At 47.9% G+C, this 23,437-nt stretch overlaps 1 protein-coding gene across 2 annotated transcripts; it reads left to right on the top strand.

Annotated features, from left to right (window-relative positions):
* Window positions 1-173: 173 nt before the first annotated feature.
* vps45 (vacuolar protein sorting 45 homolog) lies at window positions 174-22,986 on the top strand. 2 transcript variants are annotated; one of them, XM_084459289.1, is made up of 15 exons: window positions 174-427; window positions 744-878; window positions 1,052-1,112; window positions 2,028-2,107; window positions 2,370-2,438; window positions 2,780-2,917; window positions 3,513-3,623; window positions 4,632-4,766; window positions 6,215-6,328; window positions 8,147-8,314; window positions 9,308-9,466; window positions 9,617-9,724; window positions 11,042-11,163; window positions 15,144-15,275; window positions 21,956-22,985. In XM_084459289.1, exons 1-15 carry the CDS (start codon window positions 335-337, stop codon window positions 22,041-22,043), a joined length of 1,713 nt encoding a protein of 570 aa, XP_084315415.1. In that variant the 5' UTR covers window positions 174-334; the 3' UTR covers window positions 22,044-22,985. The 2 variants fall into 2 exon arrangements, with proteins under 2 accessions (XP_084315415.1, XP_084315416.1); XM_084459290.1 differs by lacking the exon at window positions 174-427 and adding an exon at window positions 455-503 and having other exon boundaries at window positions 21,956-22,986.
* The last annotated feature ends 451 nt before the right edge of the window (window positions 22,987-23,437 follow it).

The following is a 23,437-nucleotide window of genomic DNA, read 5'->3' as shown; positions in this document are numbered from 1 at the left end:
GGATATTTGAACACCGCTGATTTGACGCTGACCAGTGATCAGTGAAATGCAGACACCGTAGACCGGCAAAACCAACCGCCTACTCGTTCTCCTGATCGCAGATCTGCTCATACTGTCGACCAACACCCGGAAACGTGCCTCGCAGTTCATTTCGTGGCTTTTCAGCTGATTCTGGTCCTCTGTTTTGTCAACAACAGCGCAATTTCCCATGAAATAATATCTAAAAACACAGGGATTGTCGCACCAAAAGGGTTTCTGGAGATCGTTACCGAATAGACGTTGGACGTCGGTTGTATTTTATTTTCTGTTGTTCGGTTTTTGCATCGCTGTCAAGATGAATGTGACTCTGGCTGTGAAGCAGTACATCTCGAGGATGATCGAGGACAGCGGGCCGGGGATGAAGGTGTTGCTGATGGATAAAGAGACGGTAGGTGCTCAATGCTAGATGTGTAAAGAGGTAACAGACAGATGGGATGAAGGTGTTGCTGATGGATAAAGAGACGGTAGGTGCTCAATGCTAGATGTGTAAAGAGGTAACAGACAGATGGGATCATTTAGCAGTACGAGGTGTAGTTGGCCAAGTCTCTGCATGCACGACATTGGAGACCACCTCTCCCAAATTGATGAGCTGAAAGCTGCTCACCCAGGCAATACATCGTACAGTATATTCTACAGTATTCCATTCTGATGTTCTCCAATGTACTGTGTGTGTGTGTGTGCGTGTGTGCATGTGTGTGTTTCAGACCAGCATCGTTAGCGTGGTATACACCCAGTCAGAGATCTTGCAGAAGGAGGTCTACCTGTTTGAACGAATTGATTCGCAGAACAGGGACAACATGAAGCACCTCAAAGCCATCTGCTTCCTCCGACCCACCAAGGTGGACTACAACACCACTCTCTCTCTCTCTCTCTCTCTCTCTCTCTCTCTCTCTCTCTCCTCCCACATATCAGAAATCAGAGGAAAGTTGATATATTGTGTTCACGTCACTCACTCAGTCACTCACTCATCCTCTCTCTCTCTCACACACACACACACATTCTCTCTCTCCAGGAGAACGTGGAGAATCTGATTCAGGAACTGCGGAGACCCAAGTACAGCGTCTACTTCATCTGTAAGGACTGATCGTACCCTAGTCTGGAGAAAAATGCCACCAAACATGGGCATAGGGCCAGAGCCAGCACATTCCTTTTCAAATCCAGCTGCATTTGAACAGCCTATCCGTACCGCCCACTATCTGCAAGGACCAATGAGAAGACTCTCGGGAATCCAAGGCTCTTCTCATTTGTGAGAAGGCTCTTCTCATTTCCATTGCACCTGAAGAAGGCTTCTACGGCCGAAAAGCGTGCAGACAACCATTCGCCTTATTCACCTCAGCTGCCATATTGGTCAGTCTGACGTAATTAGGGGTGCGGGAAGTGCCTGTTGCGTTCAATGTTAAAAGTTTACTGTAAAAACACCACTTCAAGAACCAAAATAGTCAAAAAAACAGGCTGAATACACTATTGGGGTTACAAACTCATCATTACCAGACTCTGATTGTTTTTCACTGCCGTTGTTTTCGTGTTTGGAAATACATCGGAGTGAATGCAGCTGATGGCTAACTATGGCTCATTCACCTCCATGTATTTCCAAACGCGAAAACACTGACCAATATGGCTGCCAGGTGAATAAGGCGAATTAAACTCACCTTGGGAGCTTATTCCAGTGTGCGGACAATTTCTTTGGTTTCATATGTTTGATCCAGCACCTGTACTACTATGATGTGCGCGCATTCCTTTAGCATCTTCTCATTTGTGTCCACGAATATCAAAGCGTTTCCCCTGAGGTTCTTGCCGCGGTGAGAACTTCTGGGTAATCATATTAGTCTTACCCAAACATGTCTGGCCCTCCTGTATCTGCTGCGTCAGGAATGTGATCAGTGTGTCTGTTGCTCTCCCTGCAGACTTCAGTAATGTGATCAGTGTGTCTGTTGCTCTCCCTGCAGACTTCAGGAATGTGATCAGTGTGTCTGTTGCTCTCCCTGCAGACTTCAGTAATGTGATCAGTAAGAACGAGCTGAAGGCGCTGGCGGAGGCCGATGAACAGGAAGTGGTGGCCGAGGTGCAGGTGAGCCCCAAGACACTTCCTGTTGAAGCCCTTCCTGTTGACATGCTTCCTGGCGCAAAAACGTGCAGACAGTCCAAGGCGCCTGTACCGCCTGACTGATCTGGAGATCATAAGGATTGGGTTTTTAAGATGACCGGTCATTAGTCGAACATGCACACACACTCTACTGGTCGCCTTGGACACTCGGTGCGCCAAGTCTAGTTGCAGCTTTTAGACGGTGTGTGAAGCTGAAAACGTGTTAATGTTGGGATGTTCCTGTCAGGAGTTCTATGGAGACTTCATCGCGGTGAACCCTCACCTGTTCTCTCTCAACCTCAGTGGGCTGGCCAAGGTAAGAGCAATGCATGACACAATCCTATCAGCATCATACATAATTTGATTTATAAAGCACTTTTCATTATCAGACAATCTCAAAATGCTGGGACTAAATTATCAAACATGTTATAAGTGCTATCATGTATAATAACTGATTGGATATGCCAACATGTAACTGACTTGATAACTAAAACAGCAAACTCTAATGCTCCCCCCTCCCCACTTATATGTGTGTGTGTGTGCGCACATATGTGTGTGTGTGTGCGCACGTACGTATGTGTGTGTGTGTGTGTGTGTGTGTGCGCGCACGTATGTGTGTGTACGTGTGTGCGTGTGTGCGTGGTGTGTGTGTGTCAGGGTCGTAGCTGGGAGCCCAGCCTGCTGGCCCGGACCACCCAGGGTCTGACCTCCGTGCTGCTGGCGCTGAAGAAGTGTCCCATGATCCGCTACCAGCTGTCCTCAGACATGACCAAGAGACTGGGGGAGAGCGTCAAGGTGAGATCACACGCACGCACGCACACACTCACACACACACACATACACACACACACACACACACACACGCACACACACACACACACACGCACATACATGCACATACACACCCTCTCACACACACACACACACACGAACATACATGCACATACACACCCTCTCACACACACACGCACACATATACTCTCTCACACACACACACTCACACACACTCACACTCACACAGACACACACTCTCTCACACACACACACACATACGCACACACATACACACGCACATACACACTCATATACACACAAGCAGGGCTGAAAATTAACACCTGCCACCGGCCAAATGCAGGTAAAACTTCCAATTGGCCACTAGATTTCGGAAGGCTATCTGAAAAAATATATAAACTTGGCCGGTAGATTTTTTCATCTACAGTCCCCTTGGCAGTTGACTCACCGTGAGCCAAAAAGTTAATTTTCACCCCAGCACACAAGCACACACGCACACACATACATACACACTCACACAGACACATACACAAACACACATACACACACACATGTATGTTCATGTGAATGAACATGCAGAATGGTCTCGTCTCCTCAGCAAATCATCACTAAGGAGTACGAGCTGTTTGACTTCAGGAAGACCGAGGTCCCTCCGCTGCTGCTGCTTCTGGACCGCAGCGACGACGCCATCACGCCCCTCCTCAACCAGGCGAGCCACTCTCACATGACTCACTCTCACATGACTCACTCCCAGTTCAGTTCACCTCCTGAACCAGACGAGCCACTCTCACATGACTCACTCTCAGTTCAGTTCACCTCCTCAACCAGGCGAGCCACTCTCACATGACTCACTCTCACATGACTCACTCCCAGTTCAGTTCACCTCCTCAACCAGGCGAGCCACTCTCACATGACTCACTCTCAGTTCAGTTCACCTCCTGAACCAGACGAGCCACTCTCACATGACTCACTCTCAGTTCAGTTCACCATCTGAACCAGACGAGCCACTCTCACATGACTCACTCTCACATGACTCACTCTCAGTTCAGTTCACCTCCTGAACCAGACGAGCCACTCTCACATGACTCACTCTCACATGACTCACTCTCAGTTCAGTTCACCTCCTGAACCAGACGAGCCACTCTCACATGACTCACTCTCACATGACTCACTCTCAGTTCAGTTCACCTCCTGAGCCAGACGAGCCACTCTCACATGACTCACTCTCACATGACTCACTCTCACATGACTCACTCTCACATGACTCACTCTCACATGACTCACTCTCAGTTCAGTTCAAACCTTATTCATACTCATGAAGCACTAATGTTTTCCCTCACTTACAATTCAAATCTACTGAACCAGATCTGCTGATCACTCACTTGAATCAGATTCAGATGATTCAGATCTTGTCACCCGAGCCAGTCGGATTCATAACTACAGTCAAGACTTAGAAACAGAGTCAGATTCAAACTAGTCATATACTCAGAATTAGTTAAAATCATTTTAAACAGTCAACTCTTATCAGTAGCAATAATGAGGCTGAACAACACGCCAGCAGCTGTGACAGTGTAGGTGTGCTGCTGCTACTAACCAGCAGGGGGCAGTAGAGTCTTACGTCTATTTGTTATGGGCCTGGTTGACAGTCTCCGGTGTAGAGAGGGCCAGTGGTTCACCAGGCAGCGTATCTGACCATGTGTTGTGTGTCTCCCCCTAGTGGACGTACCAGGCCATGGTCCATGAGCTGCTGGGCCTCAACAACAACCGCATCGACCTATCCCGCGTCCCGGGCATCAGCAAGGACCTGCGGGAGGTGGTGCTGTCTGCTGAGAACGACGAGTTCTACGCCAACGTGAGGCCGCCTCCCACATCCTTAGGGGTGTCACTGCATGTGTGTGTGTGTGTGTGTGTGTGTGTGGGGGGGGTCTTGTTATTCAGGGTTTGGCCTATAGGAAGACAGGCACCAGACTCATCCCAGGTCTCTGTGTGTGTGTGTGTGTGTGTGTGTGTGTGTGTGTGTGTGTGTGTGTGTGTGTGTGTGTGTGTGTGTGTGTGTGTGTGTGTGTGTGTGTGTGTGTGTGTGTGTGTGTGTGTGTTTGGTGGGGTGTCCCGGGTCGCTGGGTTGTGGGGATGTTGGTTCTAATGGTTCCTGAGAGGGAGGTTAGTATTAGTGGGTCCTGAGAGGGAGGTTAGTATTAGTGAGTCCTGAGAGGGAGGTTAGTATTAGTGGGTCCTGAGAGGGAGGTTAGTATTAGTGGGTCCTGAGAGGGAGGTTAGTATTAGTGGGTCCTGAGAGGGAGGTTAGTATTAGTGGGTCCTGAGAGGGAGGTTAGTATTAGTGGGTCCTGAGAGGGAGGTTAGTATTAGTGGGTCCTGAGAGGGAGGTTAGTATTAGTGGGTCCTGAGAGGGAGGTTAGTATTAGTGGGTCCTGAGAGGGAGGTTAGTATTAGTGGGTCCTGAGAGGGAGGTTAGTATTAGTGGGTCCTGAGAGGGAGGTTAGTATTAGTGGGTCCTGAGAGGGAGGTTAGTATTAGTGGGTCCTGAGAGGGAGGTGAGTATTAGTGGGTCCTGAGAGGGAGGTTAGTATTAGTGGGTCCTGAGAGGGAGGTTAGTATTAGTGGGTCCTGAGAGGGAGGTTAGTATTAGTGGGTCCTGAGAGGGAGGTTAGTATTAGTGGGTCCTGAGAGGGAGGTTAGTATTAGTGGGTCCTGAGAGGGAGGTTAGTATTAGTGGGTCCTGAGAGGGAGGTTAGTATTAGTGGGTCCTGAGAGGGAGGTTAGTATTAGTGGGTCCTGAGAGGGAGGTTAGTATTAGTGGGTCCTGAGAGGGAGGTTAGTATTAGTGGGTCCTGAGAGGGAGGTTAGTATTAGTGGGTCCTGAGAGGGAGGTTAGTATTAGTGGGTCCTGAGAGGGAGGTTAGTATTAGTGGGTCCTGAGAGGGAGGTTAGTATTAGTGGGTCCTGAGAGGGAGGTTAGTATTAGTGGGTCCTGAGAGCGTTATTGAATGATCGTAGGAAGTTGGGTTGTATATTAGAGGCAGACTAACAACATGAACACAGTAGAAGGAAAAATGTCTCCTAGGTTTTTCTAGGTTGTGATTACTGATATAAAATGTTTGGATGGGTGAAGGAGCTATATTAGGCTTTAGCCCACCAAGTTCTGTCCAAGTATTAAACATTAGACAACAAGCCCCTACTTCCCTGCACATCTCTCCTAGTAGAAAGTTCTGGTCTCTCCCTGCTCTACCCATCACCCCCCTCCTCCCCCTCTGCCCCTCTCTCTCCCCCCTCCCTCCCCAGAACCTGTACCTGAATTTCGGGGAGATCGGCACCAACATCAAGAACCTGATGGAGGACTTCCAGAAGAAGAAGCCCAAAGACCAGCAGAGGCTGGAGTCCGTCTCCGACATGAAGGTGAGAGAGACACTTCCTCCATCATGAAAAGGCGCTTTACGAAAGCACTTCTTAAAGGTGCAGTACGCAGTTTGGTTCAGAAGCTTTGTTAGATTGTATGCAATTCTCATTACATCCCGGCAGCAATCAGAAAATAAAGTGCTCCGACGCTAAAATGAAATAAATCCATAATCTGTGGAAGTCGCAGGACTGTAATAAGTGTGTCCAATCATTTTGAGTTGCCAACTTGAAATGATTGGATGGCTCACCTGCCTGTCAACCTGCCTAGCGAGTGTCATTTGTTTCCCCCTAGTTTGGAAGAGTGGTTTGGAGGGTCTAACAGGAAATCACAAACCCAAACTGCACCTTGAAACCAGACGTATTATGAAAAACACACTCGCCGCCCAGAAACCTCCTGCTGTTTGCATTTGCCTTGTTTGACCTTCTGGAGTGAGGGTGGGGTCAGCAGGTCATCCCTCTGGAGTGAGGGTGGGGTAAGCAGGTCATCCTTCTGGAGTGAGGGTGGGGTCAGCAGGTCATCCCTCTGGAGTGAGGGTGGGGTCAGCAGGTCATCCTTCTGGAGTGAGGGTGGGGTCAGCAGGTCATCCCTCTGGAGTGAGGGTGGGGTCAGCAGGTCATCCCTCTGGAGTGAGGGTGGGGAGCAGCAGGTCATCCTTCTGGAGTGAGGGTGGGGTCAGCAGGTCATCCCTCTGGAGTGAGGGTGGGGTCAGCAGGTCATCCTTCTGGAGTGAGGGTGGGGTCAGCAGGTCATCCTTCTGGAGTGAGGGTGGGGTCAGCAGGTCATCCCTCTGGAGTGAGGGTGGGGTCAGCAGGTCATCCCTCTGGAGTGAGGGTGGGGTCAGCAGGTCATCCCTCTGGAGTGAGGGTGGGGTCAGCAGGTCATCCCTCTGGAGTGAGGGTGGGGTCAGCAGGTCATCCCTCTGGAGTGAGGGTGGGGTCAGCAGGTCATCCCTCTGGAGTGAGGGTGGGGTCAGCAGGTCATCCCTCTGGAGTGAGGGTGGGGTCAGCAGGTCATCCTTCACTAAACAATCACAATCACATTTATTTCAGCCAGGTAGGTTTTCAGACATACTAGGAATCGGTTGTGGACTGTTGATGCACAACAATAAATAGACAACAGTCAACAGGGTGCAGGAACAGGACAGGACAGTGCAAAATATATAATAGCGCAAGAAGTAAATGGCAAATACAATATGATGTGCAATTTAGCTACAGACACAGAAACGACCCGTCCAGAACAGGCCTGAAACGGGTGAAGAGGCGTGCTAGAATGCTTAATCCTACTGGTATTTTCAATAAAAAATAAATACATTCAAAGACATGTTCTGGGGATCCACAGAGACCTACTGTATATTTTAACCTGTTGAAAAGTATAGTAGGAGGTTGATATCGTCTTGGGACAACCGCTGTTTATACCATCTTAGAAGGAAAGGCCTCCCATCCCCTCATTGACATGTTATGAAAGGTTGGTTGGGGCGCTTACCATGTAAAGGCGGGTCCTGGTCCAGCGGTGTGCATTCCAATCCAGCCCACGCCCTTTACTGCATGTCTTCCCCTCCCTCTCCACCTTTCCTGTCTGTCCTTCCACTGTCCTTCCACTGTCCTATCCCTAATAAAGCAGAAATGCCAAAAAAGTTTTTTTTTTTTTAAAGGTTATAAAAAAGAAAAAGAAAAAAAAGAATGTAGATGTCTTGTTGAGACATGTTTGGTGTGTGTGTGTGTGTGTGTGTGTGTGTGTGTGTGTGTGTGTGTGTGTGTGTGTGTGTGTGTGTGTGTGTGTGTGTGTGTGAGAAACATGTTTGCTGTGTGTGTGTGCAGGCGTTTGTGGACAACTACCCGCAGTTCAAGAAGATGTCGGGCGCGGTGTCCAAGCATGTGACGGTGGTGGGGGAGCTGTCCCGCCTGGTCAGCGAGAGGCAGCTGATGGAGGTGTCCGAGCTGGAGCAGGAGCTGGCCTGCCAGAACGACCACTCCAGCGCACAGCAGGTAGGACCCTAGTCCCTAACCCCTAACCCCCTTGACCCTAGTCCCAGCAGGTCAGACCTTAGTCTCGGCAGGTCAGACCCTAGTCTCAGCAGGTCAGAGGTCAGACCCTAGTCCCAGCAGGTCAGACCCTAGTCCCAGCAGGTCAGAGGTCAGACCCTAGTCTCAGCAGGTCAAAGGTCAGACCCTAGTCTCAGCAGGTCAGAGGTCAGACCCTAGTCTCAGCAGGTCAGAGGTCAGACCCTAGTCTCAGCAGGTCAAAGGTCAGACCCTAGTCCCAGCAGGTCAGAGGTCAGACCCTAGTCTCAGCAGGTCAGAGGTCAGACCCTAGTCTCAGCAGGTCAGAGGTCAGACCCTAGTCTCAGCAGGTCAGAGGTCAGACCCTAGTCTCAGCAGGTCAGAGGTCAGACCCTAGTCCCAGCAGGTCAGAGGTCAGACCCTAGTCTCAGCAGGTCAGAGGTCAGATCCTAGTCTCAGCAGGTCAGAGGTCAGACCCTAGTCCCAGCAGGTCAGAGGTCAGACCCTAGTCTCAGCAGGTCAGAGGTCAGACCCTAGTCCCAGCAGGTCAGAGGTCAGACCCTTGTCTCGCCACACCAGACAAACCTGTTCCTCCTCTCTCTCCTCCTCTTTCCTCTTTCTCCTCTCTCTCTTCTCTCTCCCTCACCTCCTCTCTCCTCCTCTCTCCTTTCTCCTCTCCCTCTCCTCCTCTCCCTCCTCCTCTCTCCTTCTCTCTCTCCTCTCTCTCCTCCTCTCATCTCTCTCTCCTCTCTCTCCTCCTCTCTCTCCTCTCTCCTCCTCTCTCTCTCTCTCCTCCTCTCTCTCTCTCTCCTATCTCTCTCTCCTCTCTCCTCTCTCTACTCCTCTCTCTCCCCCTGTCTCTCTCTCTCCTCTCTCTCTCTACTCCTCTCTCTCTCCTCCTCCTCTCTCTGTCTCCTCTCTCTCTCTCCTCCTCTCTCTCTCTCCTCCTCTCTCACTCTCTCTCTCTCCTCCTCTCAGAACGTGCGTCGTCTGCTGCAGAGCCCCCGTGTGAGTGAGCTGGATGCGGTGCGCTTGGTGATGTTGTACGCGCTGCGCTACGAGAGGCACAGCAGCAGCGTGCTGCCGGGGCTGCTGGACGAGCTCAGCAGGAGGGGCGTGTCAGAGAGGCACCGCAGGGTAGGGGCGGAGCCTGGGGAGGGGCGGGGCCTGGGGAGGGAGGGGTCTGTGGGGGGGAACTGTACTCTTCGTTGTAGCAGATTAGAACTTTAACATGAACTGAGGTTGAATGTCTCCCTCCCTCCACCTTCAATCCCTCCTCTGCGTCAGATGGTGCAGTCCATGGTGGAGTACGGCGGGAAGCGGGTCAGAGGAAGTGACCTCATCACGCCCACGGACGCGGTGGCCATCACTAAGCAGTTCTTCAAGGGGCTCAAGGTACCTCTTTCTCCATATCCATGTTAACACACCACAACCCCTCGTCAGAGGAGTTGATCTGTGACTGGGAGATCATCCCTAACACTCATCCCTAACACTCATCCCTAACACTCATCACCAATACTCATCACTAACACTCATCACTAACACTCTCACTACCACTCATCCCTAACATTCATCCATAACACTCATCCTTAACACTCATCCCTAACACTCATCCATAATCAATCACTAACACTACTCACTACCACTCATCACTAACACTCATCCCTAACACAATCACTAACACTCATCCATAACACTCATCCCTAACACAATCACTAACACTCATCCCTAACACAATCACTAACACTCATCCATAACACTCATCCTTAACACTCATCCCTAACACAATCACTAACACTCATCCTTAACACTCATCCTTAACACTCATCCTTAACACTCATCCTTAACACTCATCCCTAACACTCACTACCACTCATCACTAACACTCATCCCTAACACAATCACTACCACTCATCCCTAACATTCATCCCTAACACTCATCCCTAACACTCATCCCTAACACTCATCCCTAACACAATCACTACCACTCATCCCTAACACAATCCCTAACACTCATCACTAACACAATCCCTAACACTCATCCCTAACACTCATCCCTAACACAATCCCTAACACTCACCCCTAACACTCATCCCTAACACTCATCCCTAACACTCATCCCTAACACTCATCCCTAACACTCATCCCTAACACAATCCCTAACACAATCCCTAACACTCATCCCTAACACAATCCCTAACACTCATCCCTAACACTCATCCCTAACACTCATCACTAACACTCATCCCTAACACTCATCCCTAACACTCATCACTAACACTCATCCCTAACACAATCACTAACACTCATCCCTAACACTCATCACTAACACTCATCCCTAACACAATCCCTAACACTCATCCCTAACACTCACTACCACTCATCACTACCACTCATCCTTAACACTCATCACTAACACTCATCCCTAACACAATCACTAACACTCATCCCTAACACTCATCACTAACACTCATCCCTAACACAATCCCTAACACTCATCCCTAACACTCACTACCACTCATCACTACCACTCATCCTTAACACTCATCACTAACACTCATCCCTAACACAATCACTAACACTCATCCATAACACTCATCACTAACACAATCACTAACACTCATCCCTAACACTGACCCTGTGATCAAACCACTCATCTCCATTTCTGTCATTCTGCCCCCCCTCTCTCTCCCCCCCCTGCCTCCCCCCCAGGGAGTGGAGAACGTGTACACCCAGCACCAGCCTCTGCTGCACGACACTCTGGACCAGCTGATCAAAGGACGTCTGAAGGACAGTCAGTTCCCCTACCTGGGCCCCAGCTCCCTGAGGGACAGGTACACACACACACACACACACACACACACACACACACACACTCACACTCACTCTCAAACACACACACACACACACACACACACACACACACTCCCCTACCTGGGACCTAGCTCCCTGAGAGGCAGGTAACACACACACACTCACACTCACACACACACACACACACACACACACACACACACACACACACACACACACACACTCCCCTACCTGGGCCCCAGCTCCCACACACACACACACACAAACACACACACACACACACACTTGCTTACTTAATTGCCTATGGTTGTCCATCGAATCCGATGATGTCAACTGTGTTAGACATACCTTAACGGTGAGTTATTTTGTGGCTCACACACACTCACACACACACACACACACACACACACATACACACACACACACACACACACACTCTCACGCACACTCTCACACACACACACACACACATATTATGAATTAAGATCTTACTTGGTTTAGTTTAGATTTCAAGAACACGCTGAGTGGTCGGTCAAGCTGGTGTCAAACAGAGACAATAGATTTATTCTGATGTTACGTTTTGCAAAGCGGACTCTGAACAGAGATGTGGTTCTCGTGAACAGAGATGTGGTTCTCGTGAACAGAGATGTGGTTCTCGTGAACAGAGTGGTGAATGGGACTCGGGGGTGATTATAACGTGAGAAAGGAAGTGACACAGTTTCAGGATGAAGAGGACAGGGAAGTGAAACAAATTGTAGTTGTACAACGGAGAGTTTGGATACTTGATTCTGATTGGCTAGCAGCCGTGGTAAAATACTCTGTAACCCACGGCTGCGACCACATAACAATTAGTATTAATGCGCCGTCAATCTCATTGACGAGGCCATTGATAAAATCAAGCAGTAGGCTATGCTTTGCGTAGCAACCACTCGCAGCAACCTCGCCTTTTTCGTATCCTATTACAAAAACGCACTCATCAGTCAGACTGATTCTAGGGGAACGAACTACAAAGTTAGAAGAACAGTGAGGTGGGAAAACAGAAAAGAACAAAATGATGTAGGTGACATTGGTGAGACTGAAATTTCATTAACAATATACAAACACACACACATATATAAACACACACCACACACATACACAAACGCACACACACACACACACACACACACACACACACACACACACACACTCTCTCTCTTTCACACACACACACTCCCCGGCCACTTCATTAGGTACACCTAGCAAAACGAATGCAGTCTAATACAACAGTCCTGTAATAAACATCTCTTCATGATTGTTATAATTATAATACTAGCAGGTGTTCCTGTTCTTTTGGCCAGCCTATTTCAATCAAAGGGGTGGCCAAAAGAACAGGAACACATGCTAGAACAATGCAATACAAGAGTTTTATTACAAGACTGTTAACGCCCAGGTACTCTGCCTACGTTGGGTCACGCCACCATCAGTGTTGAGTCAGCGTCATGTTCTACCTGCTCTACGAGCGGCGTGCGCTTGCCCTGCGCAGGCTCGTACTCGCACGCACTCACCCCTCCTATCACAAGGAATGTCTTTTTAATTTAGCTGAGATTCTCCTGGCAGAGTTCAGGGGCCTCATTTATAAACATTGCGTAGAATCCACGTAACTAAGTTTGCTTAGCTAAGTATCCACGTAACTAGGTTTGCTTAGCTAAGTATCCACATAACTAAGTTTGTTTAGCTAAGTATCCACATAACTAAGTTTGCTTAGCTAAGTATCCACATAACTAAGTTTGCTTAGCTAAGTAAGTACGAAAACATACGCACAAAAAATGTCCGATTTATAAAACGCTGCGTATCACAACCCATGTTCACTCAGGCACGCCTACGCCAGCTGCCCTTTATAAATCACAATCAACACTCAACTTGGCGCACGTGAACGCGCGTTCTGATCACACCCCAATTAACGCCCACAATTGTCTATAAATGGTCATTGATACGCCCCTAATACATATGCAACGAGAATGGAGCCGAGTGCAAAAGGCAGAAAGAGAAAGAGACATTTTACTGATGCGAGGTGGAGGTATTGGTCAATGAGGCAGAGATGCGCCAAAAGGTTCTTAATGTTCTGATAAGAGCTGTTAGGCCTGAGTGGTCCCATTTAGATTATAATGAATTATCTATCATGCAGGCTATATTGGCATTCGTTTAGTGTGGTAGGCCTTATTAGGTGGCTGCTTATATCCAAACTGATAATCATGCCTATAGTGTTGTTGCATGGGTAATGGGGTTTGGATTTATATTGCAAGTAGCCTAATGCTTCACAGGGTGGCCCATGAATAAAAGGCCTAACTTATCAACGTATAAACGGGTCAATTTACAATGACATCCATAACAATGCAAACATGTAGGCCTATAGTGACTACTTAAGGCAAGTATCCCCAATTTAACTGTACGACAGATCTGAGGGTTCTTTGCAGCAGCCAATTTGTGTATTTTCCGGGATATCATGCATTTCACATACTTTCTCAAAACATTCTGTAGGCATATAGAAGCTGCGTGTTCTAATGGATGTTGCGGGATAGCCAAGCACATATTAGAACATCTGTGCCAAGTCCCGGCATATCCAAGGCCCCGTGCGTCATGGCCTACTATAATCCAGCTATATCAGTGCCTGTATCGAGGTCTTGTAAATATATGGGGTCCATGGATGAGTTTCATGTGATTCTATAAAGCGTAATTATAGCTACACACATGACGATTCGGCAAATTAATAATCTAACTTGCTCCCTTGTGTTCTTACAACTTGGAGACGCATCACCTCCATGCGCTGTTTTGCGCACAGCTAATTCTACAAAAGCGGCATGTGAGCATTGGGATGACATGCGTTTTAGGCCCACATTCCTCGCATGCCTGCTACATGACAATCATAAGACAATATGAGGATATATGATGATGTACAATATAGCCTAATGTAGCCTACAGTTGCCTCAAGTAGGACATTTCCATTCACCGCTCAACATCATTGTAATTGCGGCTTGCCTCAGTGGTCATTCGGGTTTACATAAAAGCCAAATCAAATATAGGCTATAAATACATAAATATATTAACGATTGAATAGGTGGATAATTAAACATACGAATAATTAACTAAATAAATGATTAACTGAATAAATATACTTCAACGCCGAATGCAACATTTGTTTGGTGCGGTATAGGCCTTATAGTTGTAGGCTATCGACATACGGAATCATTACTATGATAAGCCTATAGGCTCGTGTCGTGTTGTGTTATCAACGTAATGTGGCTTTTATTCATAGGCTACTGCCCGTGATGCTTCACGGAATAGCCTATAAATTATAAAGGCCTACACCATAACATTATATTATGACACAAATGAGTCAATTCACAGATACATCCAAAGCAATGCAGACATTATTTAGTGATTAGGCTACGGTGGCGATTGATTCCGTTTAAACTGTGTGACACATTGGAGGGTTTCTTGCAACGACCGATGTATTTATTATTCAATGTCGTACGTTTCGCAGACTTTCCGGAGTTTCATCCCTCTGCCATCGGAGTCGCGTTTTCCCCTTTCTCCAGAAACGTGCTTATCGTAGTTACGGGAGGGTCGGAGTGTGCGTAGAGTTACGCACACCTTCCGCCAACTTATCGCTCAGCTCGTTTTTTATAAATACCGAAAGTTGGGTAGAAAGTTGCTCAGCATGTGTTACGCACGCTTTTGTACTTACGCAACGTTTATAAATGAGGCCCAAGGTCCCTTATCTTAAATTTTGTTTCCCACACCGTAGGCCATGTCAAAACAATGAACACTAGGCTATCCTACAGTGCATTTGTATAACTTTTATACGGAAATAAACTTTTGTTCAGTAGGCTACGAATTGCGAATAATGTACAGGCCTATAACTGCTACCCTTGGCCCTTGACACACACACACACACACACACAGGTCTCACATTGAGAGATGAGCAGTAGGTCTCACATGTTGCTGGTCTCTCCTCCAGACCTCAGGACATCATCGTGTTCATGATTGGAGGGGCCACATACGAGGAGGCTCTGGCCGTCTACAACCTGAACAGAACCACGCCGGGGGTCCGCATCGTCCTGGGGGGCAGCACCATCCACAACACCAGGAGGTCAGTACTGCTGGGGGGGGGGGGGGCACGTTATGAAATGCAGTTTAAACTAAAATAAATGTGAAAACGTGAAACTTGATGTGCAGCTTAGCAAAGCAAAATGGTAATACTGTGATGCCACTTTGCTTCACACCAGTACAGTATAGTCAGTCATGCTTCTGAGCTCCTTACGTGTGACGTTCACAAGGAAATAACCTTATAACCCGAGAGATCAGCCCCCTACCACCCAACAACAGAACTAAGGTCTGAGACACTGGCACTATGTGTTATAGTGGTGTGTTATAGTGGTGTGTTATAGCCGTGTTATAGTGGTGTGTTATAGCTGTGTTATAGCTGTGTGTTATAGCCGTGTGTTAGCGGTGTTATAGTGGTGAGTTTTAGCGGTGTGTTATAGCTGTGTGTTATAGCTGTGTGTTATAGTGGTGTGTTATAGCTGTGTTATAGCTGTGTTATAGCTATGTTATAGCTGTGTTATAGCGGTGTTATAGCTGTGTTTTATAGCTGTGTTATAGCTGTGTTATAGCTGTGTTATAGCTGTGTTTTATAGCTGTGTTATAGCCGTGTGTTAGCGGTGTTATAGTGGTGAGTTATAGCGGTGTGTTATAGCGGTGTGTTATAGCGGTGTGTTATAGCTGTGTTATAGCTGTGTTATAGCTGTGTTATAGCGGTGTTATAGCTGTGTTATAGCCGTGTGTTATAGCCGTGTGTTAGCGGTGTTATAGCTGTGTGTTATAGCTGTGTGTTATAGCTGTGTTTTATAGCTGTGTGTTATAGCTGTGTTATAGCTGTGTGTTAAAGCTGTGTTATAGCTGTGTTATAGCGGTGTTATAGCTGTGTTTTATAGCTGTGTTATAGCCGTGTGTTATAGCCGTGTGTTAGCGGTGTTATAGCTGTGTGTTATAGCTGTGTGTTATAGCTGTGTGTTATAGCTGTGTTTTATAGCTGTGTGTTATAGCTGTGTGTTATAGCTGTGTGTTATAGCTGTGTTTTATAGCTGTGTGTTATAGCAGTTTTATAGCTGTGTGTTATAGCTGTGTTATAGCGGTGTGTTATAGCGGTGTGTTATAGCTGTGTTATAGCTGTGTTATAGCGGTGTTATAGCGGTGTTATAGCGGTGTTATAGCTGTGTTATAGCCGTGTGTTATAGCCGTGTGTTATAGCCGTGTGTTAGCGGTGTTATAGCTGTGTGTTATAGCTGTGTGTTATAGCTGTGTTTTATAGCTGTGTGTTATAGCTGTGTTATAGCTGTGTGTTAAAGCTGTGTTATAGCTGTGTTATAGCGGTGTTATAGCCGTGTGTTAGCGGTGTTATAGCTGTGTGTTATAGCTGTGTGTTATAGCTGTGTTTTATAGCTGTGTGTTATAGCTGTGTGTTATAGCTGTGTGTTATAGCTGTGTGTTATAGCAGTGTTATAGCTGTGTGTTATAGCTGTGTTATAGCTGTGTGTTATAGCGGTGTGTTATAGCGGTGTTATAGCGGTGTGTTATAGCGGTGTGTTATAGCGGTGTTATAGCGGTGTGTTATAGCGGTGTTATAGCGGTGTTATAGCGGTGTGTTATAGCGGTGTTATAGCGGTGTGTTATAGCGGTGTGTTATAGCTGTGTTATAGCGGTGTGTTATAGCTGTGTGTTATAGCTGTGTGTTATAGCTGTGTTATAGCGGTGTGTTATAGCTGTGTTATAGCGGTGTGTTATAGCTGTGTTATAGTGGTGTGTTATAGCGGTGTGTTATAGCGGTGTTATAGCGGTGTGTTATAGCGGTGTGTTATAGCTGTGTGTTATAGCGGTGTGTTATAGCGGTGTGTTATAGCGGTGTTATAGCGGTGTGTTATAGCTGTGTTATAGCGGTGTGTTATAGCGGTGTGTTATAGCGGTGTGTTATAGCGGTGTGTTATAGCGGTGTTATAGCGGTGTGTTATAGCGGTGTGTTATAGCGGTGTTATAGCGGTGTGTTATAGCGGTGTGTTATAGCGGTGTTATAGCGGTGTTATAGCGGTGTGTTATAGCGGTGTTATAGCGGTGTGTTATAGCTGTGTGTTATAGCTGTGTTATAGCGGTGTGTTATAGCTGTGTTATAGCGGTGTGTTATAGCTGTGTTATAGCGGTGTGTTATAGCGGTGTGTTATAGCGGTGTGTTATAGCGGTGTTATAGCGGTGTGTTATAGCTGTGTTATAGCGGTGTGTTATAGCTGTGTTATAGCGGTGTGTTATAGCGGTGTGTTATAGCGGTGTGTTATAGCGGTGTGTTATAGCAGTGTTATAGCGGTGTGTTATAGCGGTGTTATAGCGGTGTGTTATAGCGGTGTTATAGCAGTGTGTTATAGCTGTGTTATAGCGGTGTGTTATAGCTGTGTTATAGCGGTGTGTTATAGCGGTGTTATAGCGGTGTGTTATAGCGGTGTGTTATAGCGGTGTTATAGCGGTGTTATAGCGGTGTGTTATAGCGGTGTTATAGCGGTGTGTTATAGCTGTGTGTTATAGCTGTGTTATAGCGGTGTGTTATAGCTGTGTTATAGCGGTGTGTTATAGCTGTGTTATAGCGGTGTGTTATAGCGGTGTGTTATAGCGGTGTGTTATAGCGGTGTGTTATAGCGGTGTTATAGCGGTGTGTTATAGCGGTGTTATAGCAGTGTGTTATAGCTGTGTTATAGCGGTGTGTTATAGCTGTGTTATAGCGGTGTGTTATAGCGGTGTTATAGCGGTGTGTTATGCTGCAGTGGGTTTGAATGAAGCATAGAGAGACTGCTGCTTCTTCTCATCCTGACCTGAGGATGTGCATCCAAGACCCTCTCTGAAAAGACCTGTGGACTCTTTGTTGGCTCTTTCTTTCTCTCTCTTGTGCTCTCTCCTCTCTCTCTCTCACCCTCTTTCTCTCTCTCTCTCCCCTCTCTCTCTCCTTCTCTCTCTCTCTCCCTCTCTCTCTCCCCCTCTCTCTCTCCCCCTCTCTCCCTGTCTCTCTCCCCTTCTCTCTCTCTCTCTCTCTCATTCTTTCTCTCTTCCTCATGACTGTCATGACTAGCTTCCACTACAGTAGGAGGGTTCCCCTCACTCTGGTTCTAGTGGAGTGAGTGTCAGTGCTCCCTGCTGGAGTTGTTCACTGGGATGTTTACAGATGTTTATTATCTCAGCCCCCTTCCCCCCCTCCCTCAAGCTTTTTGCCAGGCCATCACTGTAAATAAGAATTTGTTCTTAATTATTTTGCCTGGTTAAATAAAGGTTAAATAAAAAAAAAAAAAAACAGATAATCTAAAAGTTAGCCTAGTGTGAGACCAGCACAGCTACTGTACCTGACCTAGCCTGACCTACTGTAGCTAGCTACTGTAGCTGAAGACCAAGCCCTGCCTGGTCATCCCGCTGCTGTGGTTCTAGGTTTGTCATAGAGGTGGTCTGTCTGCTGGGGGATCGGTCAACGGGCTGATGCTGCTCCATGCTTATGAGGGAGTAAACAACAACAACAACAGAGTAATACGCAACACCACAACAGGAAGTTAACAGCAGCATTCTTCAGACAGGAGTCCAGACACCGTCTCTGGGGACAGTCTCTCCAGACAGGGACATGGGGACAGTCTCTCCAGACAGGGACATGGGGACAGTCTCTCCAGACAGGGACATGGGGACAGTCTCTCCAGACAGGGACATGGGGACAGTCTCTCCAGAGAGAGACATGGGGACAGTCTCTCCAGAGAGAGACATGGGGACAGTCTCTCCAGACAGGGACATGGGGACAGTCTCTCCAGACAGGGACATGGGGACAGTCTCTCCAGACAGACATGGGGACAGTCTCTCCAGACAGGGACATGGGGACAGTCTCTCCAGAGAGAGACATGGGGACAGTCTCTCCAGACAGGGACATGGGGACAGTCTCTCCAGAGAGAGACATGGGGACAGTCTCTCCAGACAGGGACATGGGGACAGTCTCTCCAGACAGGGACATGGGGACAGTCTCTCCAGACAGGGACATGGGGACAGTCTCTCCAGACAGGGACATGGGGACAGTCGCTCCAGACAGACATGGGGACAGTCTCTCCAGACAGGGACATGGGGACAGTCTCTCCAGACAGGGACATGGGGACAGTCTCTCCAGACAGGGACATGGGGACAGTCTCTCCAGACAGGGACATGGGGACAGTCTCTCCAGACAGGGACATGGGGACAGTCTCTCCAGAGAGAGACATGGGGACAGTCTCTCCAGACAGGGACATGGGGACAGTCTCTCCAGAGAGAGACATGGGGACAGTCTCTCCAGACAGGGACATGGGGACAGTCTCTCCAGAGAGAGACATGGGGACAGTCTCTCCAGACAGGGACATGGGGACAGTCTCTCCAGACAGGGACATGGGGACAGTCTCTCCAGACAGGGACATGGGGACAGTCTCTCCAGACAGGGACATGGGGACAGTCGCTCCAGACAGACATGGGGACAGTCTCTCCAGACAGGGACATGGGGACAGTCGCTCCAGACAGACAGGGGGACAGTCTCTCCAGACAGGGACATGGGGACAGTCTCTCCAGAGAGAGACATGGGGACAGTCTCTCCAGACAGGGACATGGGGACAGTCTCTCCAGAGAGAGACATGGGGACAGTCTCTCCAGACAGGGACATGGGGACAGTCTCTCCAGACAGTCAGACAGAGCTGCCGTCTCTCTGCGGGGGAGAGCTTCAGCATCTCAAGTTTGTTTACCTAATGTTTGTTTGTACATAACGACGAGTTTATGTTTGTTATTGTGCCCCGGTCGTGCCAGCGGGTGGCGCCGTGCTGCTAGCTGCTGCCGGAACGTTCCGCTGCCCTGGATGCCGCGCCAGCCTCATCTCCCTGTCACACGCTGGCTTCACCGGCACCTCCCTGCACATGGTGTGCCTGGCCTACTGTCAACTCCCCCTCCCTCCCTCCCTGTCACCCTCGCACTGAGAGCGGGTCTGGTAGAGCTCTTAAGTGCATCTTTGAAGAGCCTCTCTGCCTTTAGCCTCCAGCCCACACAGCCTGTACAGAATACCCCACCTCCATCTGCCCCCAGCACACAGCTAACAGGGAGGAGGGGGGTTACATGGTATGGCTGCCCTGCTCCAAGACACTGTATCGACACCCTACCCCCTCTTCCCCCCCCTGTTGGGACTTGGTCCAGCCCTCCTAGCCACAGACTGCCTCAGTGAACCAAAGCATGGAATATACCAGTAGCATGGACTAGGGAGATGTATAGCCTGTCTTTGGTATTAACCAGGACCGGCATTCAGCTCTTGTTGATGGTGTAGTGGGAAGGCCAGGGTTCTGTAGGGTTCTGTAGGGTTCTGAAGGGTCAGCTGGGGTATGAGACGGGGAAGGGGGGGGCACCGTGACGACTGGAAGTTCAACGGTTCCAGTTTTTCCTCGGGTACATTTTGAGCTGAGGCCTCTTCAGTACAGGCCTGCATGCAGACGCAGGGAGGCGTCAGAGATGGTTATGGTGAATAGTAGATCAGTAGTAGATCAGTAGTAGATCAGTAGTAGATCAGTAGTAGATCAGTAGTAGTAGATCAGTAGTAGATCTGTAGTAGATCAGTAGTAGTAGATCAGTAGTAGATCAGTAGTAGATCTGTAGTAGATCAGTAGTAGATCAGTAGAAGAGTAGTAGTAGATCAGTAGTAGATCAGTAGTAGATCAGTAGTAGATCATCAGTAGTAGATCAGTAGTAGTAGATCTGTAGTAGATCAGTAGTAGATCAGTAGTAGATCAGTAGTAGATCAATAGTAGATCAGTAGTAGATCAGTAGTAGTAGATCAGTAGAAGAGTAGTAGTAGATCAGTAGTAGATCAGTAGTAGAGTAGTAGTAGATCAGTAGTAGATCAGTAGTAGATCAGTAGTAGAGTAGTAGTAGATCAGTAGTAGATCAGTAGTAGATCAGTAGTAGAGTAGTAGTAGTAGATCAGTAGTAGAGTAGTAGTAGAGTAGTAGTAGATCAGTAGTAGATCAGTAGTAGAGTAGTAGTAGAGTAGTAGTAGATCAGTAGTAGATCAGTAGTAGATCAGTAGTAGTAGATCAGTAGTAGATCAGTAGTAGATCAGTAGTAGAGTAGTAGTAGTAGATCAGTAGTAGATCAGTAGAAGAGTAGTAGTAGATCAGTAGTAGATCAGTAGTAGATCAGTAGTAGTAGATCAGTAGTAGTAGATCAGTAGTAGATCAGTAGTAGATCAGTAGTAGATCAGTAGTAGATCTGTAGTAGATCAGTAGTAGATCAGTAGTAGTAGATCAGTAGTAGTAGATCAGTAGTAGATCAGTAGTAGATCAGTAGAAGAGTAGTAGTAGATCAGTAGTAGATCAGTAGTAGATCAGTAGTAGATCAGTAGTAGATCATTAATAGATCTCAGTAGTAGATCTCTCTGTAGTAGATCTGTAGTAGATCAGGCCACGCCTCTCCTGTCATTTCTACTGAGAGCTCCACCTGGAGTCCGATGCTCACCCCAGGACCTCTGACCTCTGACCTCCTCCTCCACTGGCTGTGGCTCTCCTCCACAGAGAGAGGTCCTAGCAGACCTGTCTGTCTGTCTCCTGTCTGTCTGTCTGTCTGTCTGTCTGTCTGTCTGTCTGTCTGTCTGTCTGTCTGTCTGTCTGTGGATTAATTAGTGCTTCCCTGAGCCAGAAGTGGAAATAATATAAATGGTATGCTCTCTCTCCCTCCCTCTCTCTCTCTCTCTCCCTCCTACAGTTTCTTAGAGGAAGTGACATCAGCAGCGGGGGCGGGGCATGGAGGGGAGAGGTCGCAGGGAGCGGGTCGTCATCCCAGCAGGCGCTGAACATTGGACTGCCACACGCGCATACACACACACACACACACACTCACTCACTCACTCACTCACTCTCTCACACACACACACACACACACACACACACACACACACACACACACACACACACACACACGCCGATTGTTGTATCTGTCTCTTGGTGGTATTTCTAGCCCAGAACATTCCCGTCCTCAGCTCCAGACAGAAACATGTTGGAACTGGGCCCCTTCTACCAAACCCCTTTGAAACATGTTGGAACTGGGCCTATCAGCTCCAGCCCAGTGAGCGTGTGACCCAACTACCCAGGTTACCTAACCCACAGATGACGGAGGCCAGTGTTACTCTTGGTGTAACTAGGTTAGCCCAGTTTCCAGTGTGCTTCTGAGAGGCCCGTGTTCCTCTGCTCACACCTGGTCCCATGTCCAGCGTTTCCCTGCACTACTGAGTCCACACACTGCCCACCCCTGTTGCTGATTGAATAAAGCCATTAGAGTGTGTGTGACCTTTGACCTTTGGAGTGGATGTACTGATTGAGGCCTGAGTCTGGCTCACCAGGACGAAGCGCCCTTCTATCCGACGACATGTAAATGCTTTGTTTGTTTGTTTTGTTTGTGTTAAAGTTTTATTCTTTCTTTTTTCTTTCTGATTCTGTACAGTTGCTGTCTTCATGGTTTCTGTCCCAAACCTGCTGATGTTGGAATTAAATGATTGTGAATATTTTAAGCAAAATAACCAGTAAATGTAGAGAGTGAAGTGTTGCTGTGTGTCTTCATTCACCCTCCTCAACATGGTGCGTCTCTCATGGTGTCTCTCCTGACCGTGGTATTGTCCATGGAAGAGATCAAGCTGTTCTGATAGTACCCGCCGCACACATGCACACACACACACACACTCCTCCTTCCTCTAGATCAATAAGAACTTAATTCTCGCTCTCCTCACTCCAGCACTTCCAGAAACACTCCTGTTCCAGTTCTCCAATACAGCGTTCAGACTCCATTCTACAGTAGAACACCGCTTTACTGTTCAACCAGGGCGTTCTACAGTAGAACACCGCTTTACTGTTCAACCAGGACGTTCTACAGTAGAACACCGCTTTACTGTTCAACCAGGACGTTCTACAGTAGAACACCGCTTTACTGTTCAACCAGGACGTTCTACAGTAGAACACCGCTTTACTGTTCAACCAGGACGTTCTACAGTAGAACACCGCTTTACTGTTCAACCAGGACGTTCTACAGTAGAACACCGCTTTACTGTTCAACCAGGACGTTCTACAGTAGAACACCGCTTTACTGTTCAACCAGGACGTTCTACAGTAGAACACCGCTTTACTGTTCAACCAGGACGTTCTACAGTAGAACACCGCTTTACTGTTCAACCAGAACGTTCTACAGTAGAACACC

The sequence above is a fragment of the Borostomias antarcticus genome (assembly GCF_949987555.1).
Source record: "Borostomias antarcticus genome assembly, chromosome: 27".
NCBI lineage: Eukaryota > Metazoa > Chordata > Actinopteri > Stomiiformes > Stomiidae > Borostomias > Borostomias antarcticus.
The sequence above is the reverse complement of the archived record's forward strand: the minus strand, read 5'-3'. Positions and strand labels throughout refer to the sequence as shown.